We start from the raw sequence: 16014 nt of genomic DNA on the forward strand, positions 1-16014 counted from the left end.
TATTCAAGCATTAGCAGCACCATACAGGATATAAAAGATGGGCCCACTGCATTGACAGGACTGTCAATGCAACAGGACAGAGGAAAAAAGGAGTCCCTCAGTAGTATATCACTTCAACTGCATCCTATATATATGAACACTGAATACTGCAGCAAAGATTCTTCCACATCAAAGAGCAAATAAAGGATATTATGCTTCAGATGCATATATTTCATCAGTACCTTACTAAAAATCTCGATTTAGAGCTTCTCGTATTACCCAAATTAATTGAATATAATGCTTTAAAGTCATGCTGCAACCAACTGAAAATAGGTCAAACCTAATCTTGAAAATTCAGTACATACAAATCACCAGAGTGCATTCTGCTCAGCAATATTTTCATTCTTGATCTAGATCACTAAACAAAATTTCAGCATGTCGCCTTGTATTACCAAAGTAACTAATGCAGCAATGAATATTACTGCAACAGGGGTAGCTTGTTACATTACCCTTAAAATGCCAATTATAAAAAGGATAAAATGTTTGCATATTCACAATAGCTCAGTTGGCAAGAATTAATCCTAGGTTTGATCCTCAAACTGTGCAGCAATAAAGGGTGGATACAGGAAAAAATAAACCAGAAAGGATTTTTGGAAAATAAAGCTTTTCCAATATTTTTTACAAAAGCCACTTGTAGTTTTATTCAGACTAAACACTGGATCAGTCTGTTTACAGGAATAGGCACCACAGTATTATAACATTGAGCTTTAAAACAGTTTTGTAAATCACCTATGGCTTATACACCCAAATAGATTCATTACTGCAGCTCACATCAAATATTCTAATCCATAGCATGGCGCTAGCCAGAAATCTACACGATAACCAGATACACAAAAACTTTGACTATAATCAATGCATGGAAAATCTGGCTGAAATGAACTGCTCCTCAAACCAGAACTGTTACTCAATACTAATTGATCCTAATCACTCGTATTAGTCTACATCAGAAACTCCACTTCCTTGCCCATAATGTCTCTCCCCTTCCCTTCTCCACCTCCAGACTAGTTCCGCCCCCAACAGATGGTGGAACAGAGGGGAGGAAAGAGAAGCAGCAGGGGGAAGAGGGAAAGTAGCACCTTCTACCCTTCCATTTTGTTAAACCCCACTCTATACAAAAGCCTCCATGTAGGTCAAATCTTTGTAGCTTCATGCACCTCCTGTCAGGCCTGACAACCATATTTGCACTGCAGCAAATTGCTTAGATTTATTTAGTGCTTGAAATCGCTAAGCTGCTCTGTAGCTCATTTAAAATTAGAGTGGAAGCTCTGTGATCCACATCTCAGTTAACTGTCTGCATAATTAGCTGCCAGAATTTTCACAGCACAAAACCTTGCTCAGAATAAACAGCAAGGGTACTTTTTATACCTGTGTTGTACCCCTCCTCACTGAAGCGACTGAGTATTTCTGTACCACGCATGCAAACCAAAGACTGAGCTTCTCAATCTGTGCTAATTTTCATTATATACCAGTGCTTCCCAAACTGCTTCTGTAGTGTGACACCATTTTCATGCCCCAGACTTTGATGTGGCCCCCAGAATGAAACCTTAGGGGGTACAAGAGTTACTGGGGGATAGAAGGGGATACTTCAACTGTTTTGGGGTTGGGGGGGGGGGGGGGGGAGATCCACAGTTTAGGAAGCCCTCTTATCCACCATTTCACTGTTCTTCAAACAGATTTCAGGGTCCTGTTAAGCAGGACTTGTTTATCAATTTAAGAACATTTGATGTAATCTGGTTGGGCATAAATAATCTTTTGTACAGTGCTAAGTTTTATTCCTATACTACATAGGAAAAGAGCTTACATTTATTATCTTATCACATCTCTGAGGACATGCCAAAGCATTTCACAGTGATGCTCAAATACTGACGTTAGACATTCCAGAAACTTCAGGCTCCCATAAGCTAATGATCTGTTATTCTGTATTTCTGGATGTATCTGGAGGCTTGTAGTACAGAATGAGATGCCCATTTCCTTCAGGTGACACCACAAGGTTTTTAACATCCAGTTGATTTAACAAAATGGAACCTTTGCTACCCAAAATAATACAACACGTGCATGGAGAATATCAGCAGCCAAACTTCACACAATTTCTCTTGCATTATAACCCCTCTCCCAAATTATTAAAATGCTGCCTTTTATACTCAAAGGTCAATGTAGAACATTTGCTCAGCCATTGTTATACTGTATGAATTAGGCCACAGAAAATCTACAATTTCCCAAATGCCAACTCAAAGCACAATTGTCCCAAGGCTGTGTTCCCAAGAGTTAGAATCAAATTTCTAAGGTACTTGCTACTGTAATCTCCAGATGCTCTCATCTCATTTAGTGCAAAAAATGTTTTTAGTCCAATTCAACATGTGTGCTAATAGAGCTCTCTTCTTCTGCTATCCAAGTCCTTTTGAATTCTTTGCTCAGGTTCTGTATCAAAACTTGCTGCATAATAATTTAGGTCAAAACACCACTGCTGCATTTTCACTACCCTTCAAGTTCCTATCAGTGTGATGGTACTGTGCCTTCAAGAAATGTACTCATATCATATTTCTTGTGAGGAGTATGTTTTACATGGTGCCGATTTGTCTGCAAAACAGGCAGCTCATATGCCGATCAGTATCAGTTCCTGCTTTGACAAAGGGTCATCTGGACTCGAAACGTCAGCTCTTTTCTCTCCTTACAGATGCTGCCAGACCTGCTGAGATTTTCCAGCATTTTCTCTTTGAGCTCATATGCTGAGGCTAATGATTGCTTTTAGCTAGGGATGTTTGTGTTAAATCTGCATTAGTGCGTTTTTGTTTATTTGGTTTTTCTCCTGGGTTTCAGGCTAGGGGTTGGGTTAGGTTGATTGACAGTCATGTGCTTAAGGAGAGGAGCTAAACTTACCGGGAAAAGCAGGCAGTTACTGCTGGGTTCTGAAATAAGCAAGAAATCTCTCTCTGCAGGCCGCTGTTGGGGACCTGCTAGGAGAAATAGGTCTCTCTCTACAGAGATGTTCTGGAGGCTTGAGGACTGGCAGCCCAGTACAAGCATGCAAGCTTGTGTGTTGCAAACTGAATTTGAAGAGCTGTTTAAATCTATAAGAGGAATATTGTTTGAATTGGAAATAATTGAGAGAACTATATATTGTCATGTTTAAGTATTGTGCAGTTGGTAAATGTTAAGCTTTTTATAGTTAAACTGTATTGTTAAATAAAGTTTGTTTTGCCAAAAGCTTCCTAATGTGTCAACAGAATCACACCTGGAGCGAAACAATATTCTCACATTAATGCCAAAATAGCAAATAGTTGGGGCCTAGTCTACCTTTATAATATACCTTGGAGTATCTGATCTGGTACCTTGACATCAGTCTGCTCAATTTGAGGTCCACTGGCACCAGCTGAACAGAACAGGGAGCTCTCAACTGCATTCCTGGCTGTCTAAGTACTCATTTGTACCAAATTCTATATCACACTAAAAGCTACTTGAAGCATTGAGCTCATCTACATTCAGGAGACAAGATTAACTTACAGCAGGTTTTTTTTTCAAATAAAGTAACAGACAGCACCTCACAGCTGTTTAGCATTCCACAAAGAAACACATGCAATAGATAAATTACCAGATTTAGAGTCCAATTCCTGCTCAGGGCAGGTTTCAGACTTGCTAAACACTCAAATCAAAAATACATACTAAAAGTTCTATTATATATCAATTAATTATTATAAGGCACATTAGATACATCAATTTTAAAGGCCTGCTTTCACCCGTTTTATAGATGTTACTATTGCAGTCAGTGATGACAAATGGCATTAGAAAACACAAGGATCCAGCAACATTCATGGTAAGCTGTTTTAAGATACCAAATGGACCAAAATGCAGAAGGTCCCTCAGATCTTTTAAAAATAAAACCCATGCATTTTACACTGTAAACTGCATGCCAAACTGCTAGCTCAAGTATATTTGTTCCATTATGCCAGTGTCAACAGCGTCTGTCATGCACCTAACAGTTTACCCTCCTTCGATCATCCATTTTTCTAATCAGGAATGCTATTGCCAAACGACAACCTGTATTTGGTCCTCAAGACAAAAAATAAATCTAAGCACTGCAGAGAAACATGTCAAAAATCAAGGGGTGTGATACACTGAAAGGGACGAGTTAGCCAGAACAGTGCAACATGACAAGATCTGGGCATTGAAAATATTCAGCTACAAGATTAAAACCAAGTTACTAAAAATTCCATTAATCTCAAACAGTAGAAAGCAAAGTTGGTTTAACGCTCTCAAGCACATGGTCAGTTCAGCACCTGAGGAAGATTCTGGGACACAGATGTCCAAAAGTAGGACAGGTTTCACAAACAATCGATTAGTTTTAATGCTGCAAACTTCATTGGAAATAAAGGCTTTTTGCATCGATTACCACGGAAAGCTTCACTCAGGGCAGCTGAGCCCTGCAGACTGCAGGGTAGGGCAGGGATAGGGCCGGAGTGATGGGCAGTTACGAGGGGATCGCCTGGAGACGGGGTTAAGGGGAAGGAAGAGGGAGTCCGCCCGGTTGCGGGGGCGAGGAGCCCGTGCCGATTAGGGGAAAGTGACTCGGATCTTGGGAACTCCTAGGCCAAGAACTCCTGCCCCGACACCGACCACAACATTCAACTCCCCAGCCACCCCGCAAGCCTGACACCGGCCACTTGCTTACCCCGGGTTCTGGCCGGCTTTCCACCGACAACCCGCCAATAAAGTCGGCCTGAGAGAGCGCTCAGCGCCGTGCCGAATCCCACGCCGCCGGCGGTGAAGCCGTTAGGCTGCCACGCAACCGACCTTCAATCCACGCAACGCCCACCCACCGCTCCCCATTGGCTAACCCCGCAGCCTGACCCGTGCCAATCAGGCAGAGCGCAGCTGTTTATTGGACAACTGTGCTGTCAATCATGGTGAGGAGGCGGTGACACAGCGGTAAGCAGGTTTGACTGCGCCGGGCACTGATTGCAGTAACGAACCCCCGAACACCATTCAAAACCAACTGCCGGAAACCGTAACATGCGCAATAGCAGCGCCTCACCTGCGGTACCGTAATAACCTAAATTAATCTAATCTCAAATTGCTGAGTGAATGCAGAACGTGTGGAGTTAGCACATTCCCTCAGTGTCTGCGTGGGTTTCCTCCGGGTGCTCCGGTGTCATAGCAATCAAAGAAACCTTACAGTGCAGAAGGAGGCCATTCGGTCCATCGGGTCTGTACCGACTACAATCCCACCCAGGCCCTATCCCCGTAACTCCACATATTCACCCCACGAATCCCTCTAAACTACGCCGGCTCCAACACACCCGTCCCTGATGAGCTCAATGCATTCTATGCCCATTTTGAGCAAGAAGTCAGCGAAAGCGCGCCCTCCACCCTGGGAGCTTCGGATCAACCTGTATCTGAGGTCACCATTACAGATGTCAGAGCAGCTTTCTCAAAGGTCAACCCATGGAAAGCAACTGGTTCGGATGGGGTACCTGGACGAGCACTCAGATCCTGCGCAGATCAGCTGGCGGGGGTATACACAGATATCTTCAATCTCTCTTTACAACAATCTGAGGTCCCTATCGGCTTCAAGAAGATGACCATCATCCCAGTACTTTTGCCAAGTAGCATGACTATCGTCCGGTGGCTCTGACATCCACCATTATGATGTGCTTCGAAAGGTTAGTCATGGCACGAATCAATTCCAGCCTCCTGGACTGCCTGGATCCACTGTAGTTTGCCTACTGCTGCAACAGGTCCACAGCAGATGCCATATCCCTGGCTCTGCACTCAATCCTGGAACACCTAGATAACAAAGACACCTATGTCAGACTCCTATTTACTGACTCCTATTTACTGACAACAGCTCAGCCTTCAACACCAGTCCCTCAAAGCCCACCAACTTTCTCAGAAGACTAAGGGAATTTAGCATGTCAGCTACGACTCCCACCAACTTTTACAGGTGCACCATAGAAAGCATTCTTTCTGGTTGTATCACAGCTTAGTATGGCTCCTGCTCTGCCCAAGATCGCAAGAAACTACAAAAGGCCGTGAATGTAGCCCAATCCATCACACAAACCAGCCTCTTGAAAAGTTTCAGCTATGAGGATAAAACTTTAAATCCGATCATCAGGAGACATCTTCTCTCTAACCCTCCAAGCCATTTTGTGACTTCTGAAAGAATAATTGAACCATCGCTGAGAGGACGGGTCCTGTATTCACACCTGAGCCTTAAGACATCAAACTAGGGTCAGATCTTAGCTGTGGTCATTGGTGTCCTCATAATGTGCTCAGTCTATCAACTTAAAGTTCAGCAAGGAAGGATAGCGGTGCGAGATGAGGCTGGATGTTTCCCATGCCATGTAAGAATGTAAACACTGCCCCAAAGGAGGTGCGAGCCAGTGCAGGGCTCTCATCCTAAAGTGCATGTCATGATTTGGGACACAATCAGTTAGAAAATGCAGGTGTGCAGAGTCACATATTTGATGTGCCCTCATTAGCCACTGCTATCCCTTGAAAATTGAGAATTTATCCATGGTACACTCTGAATAAAGTAGTATACATCTTCCTGACAACACACAAGGGTATGGCACCAAGTGGCACTGAGATTTGCATCACATAAATGTTAAATTAAGAGAGGACACTTGAGTGGGCGGCACGGTAGCACAGTGGTTAGCACTGCTGTTTCACAGCTCCAGGGACCTGGGTTCGATTCCCGGCTTGGATCACTGTCTGTGTGGAGTTTGCACATTCTCCTCGTGTCTGCATGGGTTTCCTCCGGGTGCTCCGGTTTCCTCCCACAGTCCAAAGATAGAACATAGAACATTACAGCGCAGAACAGGCCCTTCGGCCCACGATGTTGCACCGACCAGTTAAAAAAAAAACTGTGACCCTCCAACCTAAACCAATTTCTTTTCGTCCATGAACCTATCTACGGATCTCTTAAACGCCCCCAAACTAGGCGCATTTACTACTGATGCTGGCAGGGCATTCCAATCCCTCACCACCCTCTGGGTAAAGAACCTACCCCTGACATCGGTTCTATAACTACCCCCCCTCAATTTAAAGCCATGCCCCCTCGTGCTGGATTTCTCCATCAGAGGAAAAAGGCTATCACTATCCACCCTATCTAAACCTCTAATCATCTTATATGTTTCAATAAGATCCCCTCTTAGCCGCCGCCTTTCCAGCGAAAACAATCCCAAATCCCTCAGCCTCTCCTCATAGGATCTCCCCTCCATACCAGGCAACATCCTGGTAAACCTCCTCTGCACCCTCTCCAAAGCCTCCACATCCTTCCTGTAATGTGGGGACCAGAACTGCACACAGTACTCCAAGTGCGGCCGCACCAGAGTTGTGTACAGTTGCAACATAACGCTACGACTCCTAAATTCAATCCCCCTACCAATAAACGCCAAGACACCATATGCTTTCTTAACAACCTTATCTACTTGATTCCCAACTTTCAGGGATCTATGCACACATACACCTAGATCCCTCTGCTCCTCCACACTATTCAAAGTCCTCCCGTTAGCCCTATACTCAACACAACTGTTATTCCTACCAAAGTGAATTACCTCACACTTCTCCGCATTAAACTCCATCCGCCACCTCTCGGCCCAACTTTGCAACCTGTCTAAGTCTTCCTGCAGACTACGACACCCTTCCTCACTGTCTACCACACCACCGACTTTGGTGTCATCAGCAAATTTGCTAATCCACCCAACTATACCCTCATCCAGATCATTAATAAATATTACAAACAGCAGTGGCCCCAAAACAGATCCCTGAGGTACACCACTTGTAACCGCACTCCATGATGAATATTTACTATCAACCACCACCCTCTGTTTCCTATCCGCTAGCCAATTCCTGATCCAATTTCCTAGATCACCCCCAATCCCATACATCTGCATTTTCTGCAGAAGCCTACCATGGTGAACCTTATCAAACGCCTTACTAAAATCCATATATACCACGTCCACTGCCTTGCCCCCATCCACCTCCTTGGTCACTTTCTCAAAAAACTCAATAAGGTTAGTAAGGCACGACCTACCTGCCACAAAACCATGCTGACTATCACCTATCAATTCATTACTCTCCAAATAACTATAAATCCTATCCCTTATAATTTTTTCCAACATCTTGCCGACAACAGAAGTGAGACTCACCGGTCTATAATTCCCGGGGAAGTCTCTGTTCCCCTTCTTAAACAATGGGACAACATTCGCTAACCTCCAATCTTCTGGTACTATACCAGAGGCCAACGACGACCTGAAGATCAGAGCCAGAGGCGCTGCAATCACTTCTCTTGCCTCCCAGAGAATCCTTGGATAAATCCCATCCGGACCAGGGGATTTATCTATTTTCAGACCCTCCAGAATATCCTGCACATCCTCCTTATCAACTGTAATACTGTCTATTCTACTCCCTTGCAACCCAGTGTCCTCCTCAGCTATATTCATGTCCCCTTGCGTGAACACCGAAGAGAAATATTGGTTCAATGCTTCACCAATCTCCTCCGGTTCCACACATAACTTCCCTCTGCCATCTATAACTGGCCCTAAACTTGCCCTAACCAACCTTCTGTTCTTGACATACCTATAGAACGCCTTAGGATTCTCTTTAACCCTATCCGCCAAAGTCTTCTCATGTCCCCTGTGCGGGTTAGGTTGATTGGCTATGCTAAAATTGCCCCTTAGTGTCCTGGGATGCGTGGATTAGCGGGTAAAATATGTAGGGATATGGGGGTAGGGCCTGGGTGGGATTGTGGTTGGTGCAGACTCAATGGGCCCAATGGCCTCTTTCTGTACTGTAGGGTTTCTATGAGTGTGAGAAAGGTTGAGCCTTGGAATAAGAGGAATCCAAAGATCCAAACCAAAATGCTTTTATCCATTACATTCCCATGCCCATGGAGTGGTTTTCAAAAAGAGCAATTTATTCAGTGATGGCTGAATGCAAATCTGGCAGGACCATTCTTACTACCAGCCTTTGGTGTGAGTTGGAAGGTTTTTGGCTAGGCCAACATTTATTGTTCATCCCTAGTTGCCCTAGATACCATTTGGCTACATTATGAATGCACCTTCCTTGGCCATAAATCCTGAAATGAGACTCAAATCTGGAACTTGTGGCTCAGAGCCAGGGATGATACCCACTCCATGATCAACAGTAGTGGGGTTTTACTGGAGATACCCAATTTGAAAGAGATAATGAACAAAGTCAGTATTCCGAGAGCCTGCAGAATTCCTGCACTGTGTGCGCTTTTTTCCATTGCTGTGCATCACTGGGAATGTCAATGCAAATCTCAGCTCTCTGCTTAGATATAAATAGCAAGTGCAGGCAAATAGTTGCATCCAAACTGCATGTAGTTTTCAATCCTCACCATCATTCATCTCCCAAATAGAATTTCTCTCAATTCTGTTTCATTTAATGAGTTCAACAATCAAGGTCAAGTCTAAGGTTCAATTAAAACATTCAATTGGCTGAATGGCTTTCTTTGCAACTGTAGAATTTCTGTAAAATCATTACTCATAAAAATGAACTGTGTTTATCATCTGCCCAAGTTCAGTCATACTTCTGCAGGATTAGGAAAAATAAAGTTCAGATTGAATGTAAAGGACTGACTCCAATGTTTGTGCACTGTACTTGTATTTTGAATATAATTTGACAAAATGTAAATGTCATTATGATCAGGAATGCAGTGCGGTACTTTTTAAAATGTTCAGAGCAGAAAGGAATTATTCAAGAAGATCTTTGCATTAGTCTATGCCAATAGTTGCCAAACTTTCGTTACTCTAGACTTGACTATTCAAGGGCAGTCATACATCTTCCACCTCTATAAATTTCAACTGATCCAAACCTCTGTTACTCGTATCCTAATTTGCACCAAATCCCATTGCTCCATCAGCCCTATGTTCACTGACCCACAACGGCACCCAATCTGGGACTGTGTCAATTTTAAAATGCTGATCCTCAAGTTCAAATCCCTCAACAGCCTCACTATTTCCATAATCTCATCCAGCTCTGTAACCTACCAAGATCTTTCTACAACTCTAATACTAACCTCTGATTTGTCCCATTCACTCCAACACTGATGGCTCTGCCTTCAACTGTCAAGGCCCGAAGTTCTGGAATTACCTCCCTATCTTTCTTAGCCTCTTTCTTTTTAGATCATATTTAGAACCAAGCTCTTTGATCAAGCTTTGGTCTTCTGGCCTAATATCTCCTCCTTTGGTACAATATAAATTTCAATCTGGTTACACCTGTGCATAGGCCTGGAAGGTCTTACAAGCATGTCACAGACATCTTTAACCTCTCTTTACAACAATCTGAGGTCCCTGTCTGCTTCAAGAAGATGACCATCATCCCGGTACCTAAGAAAAACCAAACAGCATGCCTTAATGACCATCATTGTGAAGTGCTTTGAAAGGCTAGTAAAGGCACGAATCAATTCCAGCCTCCCAGACTACCTGGATCCACTAGTTCGCCTAACGCCACAACAGGTCCACAGCAGACGCCATCTCCCTGGCCCTGCACTCAACCCTGGAATACCTAGATAACAAGGACACCTATGTCAGACTCCTATTTATTGACTATAGCCCAGCCTTCAACACTATTAGTCCCTCAAAACTCATCTCCAAACTCCGTGGCCTGGGAGTCAGCACATCGCTCTGCGACTGGATCCTGAACTTCCTAACTTACAGACCACAATCAGTAAGGATAGGCAACAACACCTCATCCATGATCATCCTCAACACCGGTGCCCCACAAGGCTGCGTTTTCAGCCCCCTACTATGCTCCTTATACACCTATGATGTGTGGCCAAATTCCCCTCCAATTCGATTTTCAAGTTTGCTGACCACACCACTGTAGTGGGTCGGATCTCAAACAATGATGAGACAGAGTACAGGAATGAGATAGAGAATCTGGTGAACTGGCAACAATAGTCTCTCCCTCAATGTCAACAAAACGAAGGAGATTGTCATCGACTTCAAGAAGCGTAAAGGAGAACATGCCTCTGTCTACATCAAAGGGTTGAGAGCTTCAAGTTTCTAGGTGTCCAGATCACCTACAACCTGTCCTGGTCCCCCCATGCCAACGCCATAGTTAAGAAAGCTCATCAATGCCTCTACTTTCTCAAAAGACTAAGGAAATTTGGCAGCTATGACTCTCACCAACTTTTACAGATGCACCATAAAAAGCATTCTTTCTGGTTGTATCACAGCTTGGTATGGCTCCTGCTCTGCCCAAGACCGCAATGAACTACAAAAGGTTGTGAATGTAGCCCAATCCATCACGCAAACCAGCCTCCCATCCACTGACTCTGTCTACACTTCCCACTGCTTCAGCAAAGCAGCCAGCATAATTAAGGACCCAACGCACCCCAGACATTCTCTCTTCCACCTTCTTCCATTGGGAAAAAGAAACAAAAGTCTGAGGTCACGTACCAACCGACTCAAGAACAGCCTCTTCCCTGTTGCTGTCAGACTTTTGAATGGACTTACCTTGCATTAAGTTGATCTTTCTCTACATCCTAGCTATGACTGTAACACTACATTTTGCACTCTCGTTTCTTTATGAATGGTATGTTTTGTCTACATAGTGCGCAAGAAACAATACTTTTCATTGTATGTTAACACATGTGACAATAATAAATCAAATCAAAAATGTTAAAAGCACTAAATAAATGCAAGCTGCAATGCTCTTCGAGATTATGGTAGTGTGGCTGCATCATCAAATTAAAGAAAATCTGTTCTCTCCCTCATGACCACCTTGCTCATGCATTTGCTGACAGGGAGGCAAGAACAAATCCCATCCTCTGCCAGGGTTATAATTAGAGCCCACTTGCTCTTGTCCTTTGCTATGGTCTGAACATGATTCTCAGATAGACATAAATAATAAGTGACTCAAGAAGCTCAGCCAGTGCAGTTCAGCTGGAATTTATTCACAGTTTTGCAGTATAGGCCTCCGATAGATGTGGCAGAGACATTCAGAACTTAAAATTACAAGAACAAATTACAAAGTCAAGAATCATTTGAAATGATAGAAAATATTACATCCTATGAAGCCTTTTTTAATCATATCATTTTAATGAAGTTAATTAAAGCTAATTGTGAGCTGCAGACATTGTACAGCGTTCACTCATCAAAGCAAATCCTGATTTTACTGAAAAGTTTACTAATAAACAGTAATTATGCAACTAAAGATCAACAGTACTGATTAACCATAGCAACACCATGCAGAGTCCAGAATCAGAAACGCCTGTCAGAGAATACAACAAGCAGAAGAAATTAAACAACTCGAGGGACAGTTTTCATGAAGGAAACCAAGCACGGGTGAGGATTTTATTTGTAAAATGTGTTTAAACGTAGCATCTCTGATTAGACCAGGGCATATATTGTGCAGTTTCACACAATGTAATCTCAGCAAGCAGTAAAGATTATCTTTGATGTCATTTTTCAAGTCTAAATAACACAACTAGAACGTTTTCGACTTGATCCTATTTGACTAGATTTTTATAACATGCACGCCATCTGAGGTAAGCATAATTTTGCATCTGAAATTTTTGGAACAGAATATTACATCATTTAATCATGTGAAGAATAAGAACTAACCACTTGACCAATGAATGTTTACCCATCCAGTGTCTTCATGGTAACAAATTGTATTTTGAATAATTTCAATATTGTTGTTCCTGTTCCCTGTTAATCTAAATATTTATCACCATGTAAAAAACATTCTTCCCGCTATCTGTTCTAAGTTTACTATTTACTATGTTTCTATTGTCATGAAAGCGCAATTTATGTCAAGTAATGATTCTTAATCGACCGGCTGGAAGCCTGAAATAAACTTTTAAGAACAGACTTTTTTAAAAAAACCAGATGAGGCGATTTGAGATTACAGCCAAAGATGGTTACCCCAATTTGCATTACTATACATTCAACTTTCCAATTCATTGCAATGGAGACAGTCTGCAAAACTGGTCAAAGCAATAACTTCAGTGGTGGGTGAAAGCCCCTCATTTCTGTCTATTAACAAGGCATAAAGGCAATCACCCAAGGTATTTAACTTTTGGGGACAGACTATTAAAACTAATCAATTGGGCAATGGGACCTTAGCTAAGATAGCTTTCCACGTATGAGCTAATCAAGTTACCCTCGGAATACACAGACAATGTCACTTTTTGGATCTCCTTGGCAGCTGGAGGTCACATGACAAGCCAAAGCTTTGTATGCTTTAAGTATGTTTTTTCAGCAGAACTAAGCTTAGCGCCAAGACCCAATTGGGGCTCCTCCTGCATCCCTCTCTCCCCAGTACACTTGGCAAGCTTTGAGTCCTGTTTGCTTACCATGACCATCCCAGGAGAGAGACTTCTTAAAATAACTCAATCTAATATTACTGTCTCCAGAAAAACAACCAACTTGCCTACATCTTTAAATCGGAGGCATCAATTTCAGCCTGTAAACATCCAAGTAACCAAACTACAAAAGTATGTCCTTTTTACTTTTTATGCACTCTAATTTGGTCAACCTATCCTTCCCCACTGTGTAAACTGTATTTGTGTGTATGTGCACTTTCATTGCATGTGAATGTCAGGCTGTATTTTATTATTTTACTTAGATCGATTTAATGTAATAAAGCCAACCACTTTGTTAAACTCAAGGAAACCTTTTTCCCTTTCCTTAAATGACTGCTGCAGGTCTCTCTGCTTTGGAAAAGGACATACTTGCCAAGTCAATGAGACAGTTAAGTACTCACTGACTTGGAACGTAACAAAGGGACCTGCAGCAGTCATATAAGGTGAGGGAAAGGAGAGGAGCCATTCAATCCCTCCTCACCTGATTGTAACACTACATTGAAACAACAATAAATACTAATTTTATAACCAGAGATTTCTTTAAAAATGGAAGCCTGAATTTGATTCAACTGTCTATGTACACTGGGCTTTGCAAACTGATGCAGACCATTTGTTGGTATCTCCTCAATACAAGATTCTCACTGAATCCAGCGAATGCGAGTTTGAAAATTATTTGTTTTAAACAAGGGTCGCCTTCAAACAGGTTTTCATCATTAGAGGTGTAGGCACATGAAATGTGTGTATCGCAGATATATATTACGCACATACATATATATATAGACAGCATGTAGTAGAAATCTTTGTGTATTATATATTGTGTTTCAGATACTCCACAAAACCATATTCCAAACTCCAGCATTTAAGTCTAACATACACTAAGGTTCCCTCAGCTCTCTGTCCCTCCCTGTTGCTGCATAAACCATTATATCACATCTATCTCCAAAACCTCCAATCCCAATCCCAAACCAGATATTTAGTTTTGGGAGATGCACCCCACTTCCAGTTTGAATACAATTAACTCATTTTGCTGGTAGTCTGAACATCCATCAGTCAGTAACCTTTCCTAACCTCATTGCAGACTGACATTTCAATTATAGGCTCACAGCCATGATCATAATGAATGGCGGAGGCTTGAAGGGCTGAATGGTCTTCTCCTGTTCCTATTTTCAATGTTTCTATGCAGAAGCCCTGGTCCCCAGCATTAAAACCCAGATACGTTAGTGGGAGAACAAAGGTCTGCGCTCAGTGAAAGCAAAACTAGAGAACAAGTGACAAATGGCCCTGTGGAAAAGGGGGGGGGGGGGGGGGGTGGATTTGTATTGGGACAAAAACATTTTGGATATTAAAAACAGGGTCAGGATAGGAGAAAGGTCACTCTAAAGTTGTTGAACTCAATATTGAGTCCAGAGGGCTGTAACGTTCCTAATCAGAAGATGAAGTGCTGCTCTTCCAGTTGGCATTGGGTTTCACTGGAGCATTGCAACATGCCAAGGACGGATATGTGGGCATGGCAGCAAGAGGCTGACTTGAAATGGAAAGTGACACGGGGGTTGGAGTCATGCTTGTGAACTGAGCGAAGGTGTTCCACAAAGCGGCCACCCAGTCTGCGTTTAGTCTCACCAATGTAGAGCAGACCACTTTGGAAACAGCGAATACAGTAGATGTTTTGCTTTCACTAAGCACTGACCTTTGTTCTCTTAATTAACACATTCTGATATCTTACCTTTATGCCACTACTAGCACCTTCCACAGCCCTTCACACTGTCATTAAAGCTTTATCTGTCTCATGACCTACAGTTCTTTGTTGCAATCTCTCCTAGCTCCCACCTTCTACTCTGCTCCAGCTCTCTACCCTCTCTTATACAGTTTATTATCCATCACATTTCTCCCTCTCTTCAGCTCTGATGTAGTCATATGGATTCAAAATGTTAACTCTTATTTCTCTCACTACAGATGCTGCCAGACCTGCTGAGTTTTTCAGCATTTTCTGTTTTTGTTTCAGAAAGAAGTTCAAGCCTACTATCTGACTTTCCAGCACTTAGCTTCTTTGGTGGTTGACTCATAACAAAACATTGCAGCAGCAGCATCAACAGAAGCAGGGACACAACAAGGTCACTAATTTAAGATCAGCCTAAAAATGTTAATGACTCTCAGGCAGTGCAGAACTGGAGTCTGGGGTGAGAAGATTGTCTCTTTGGCAAAACAGGTTTAACAGCCAGGAGGTAACATGATGGGATACACATATCACAACAATACCACAGTGCCACTTGGGCATGAGTCTAAAAAATCGGATTATTTGTACTCAATAGCCAGTCAAAGGATAGAGATATTATTTTACTTTGCATGTGGATTTACAAATCTGCATGCTCAGTGCAATCATGTAAATGAGCAGATCAATTTCACCAGACATTATTAACCTCTGAAATGTTTATTAACAGAATATGAAGGGTAAATCATTACACAAGTTCAATAATGTAAATTTCCTGAAGGAATTCATTTCTACTTCAGGGCGAGGTATTTTGTTTGTTATTGGTGAGTCAGTATGTGGAATATATACAAGTGTATTATTTCAATGGATATATAATCAAACAGGAGGTTGAGTTGCATAGAACTCTGATCCAATGTGCTTGTGGCTTTAATAT

At 42.4% G+C, this 16014-nt stretch overlaps 1 protein-coding gene across 3 annotated transcripts in view; it reads right to left on the minus strand.

Annotated features, from left to right (window-relative positions):
• cep85 (centrosomal protein 85) overlaps window positions 1-4846 on the minus strand; it is a 66147-nt gene extending 61301 nt beyond the window's left edge. Inside the window, exon 1 of one of the 3 annotated variants that reach the window (XR_013500453.1) lies at window positions 4706-4843. Coding sequence is in view for 1 of the 3 variants with exons in the window: in XM_078238022.1 (XP_078094148.1) it covers window positions 4022-4035 (14 nt within the window). In the remaining 2 variants the exon portion in view is untranslated. Of the gene's footprint in view, window positions 1-4021; window positions 4092-4705 lie in introns of those variants that run through there. The other 2 variants (XM_078238023.1, XM_078238022.1) reach the window with 2 other exon arrangements.
• Window positions 4847-16014: the final 11168 nt, after the last annotated feature.

This window comes from Mustelus asterias, chromosome 21 (genome assembly GCF_964213995.1).
Source record: "Mustelus asterias chromosome 21, sMusAst1.hap1.1, whole genome shotgun sequence".
Lineage (NCBI taxonomy): Eukaryota > Metazoa > Chordata > Chondrichthyes > Carcharhiniformes > Triakidae > Mustelus > Mustelus asterias.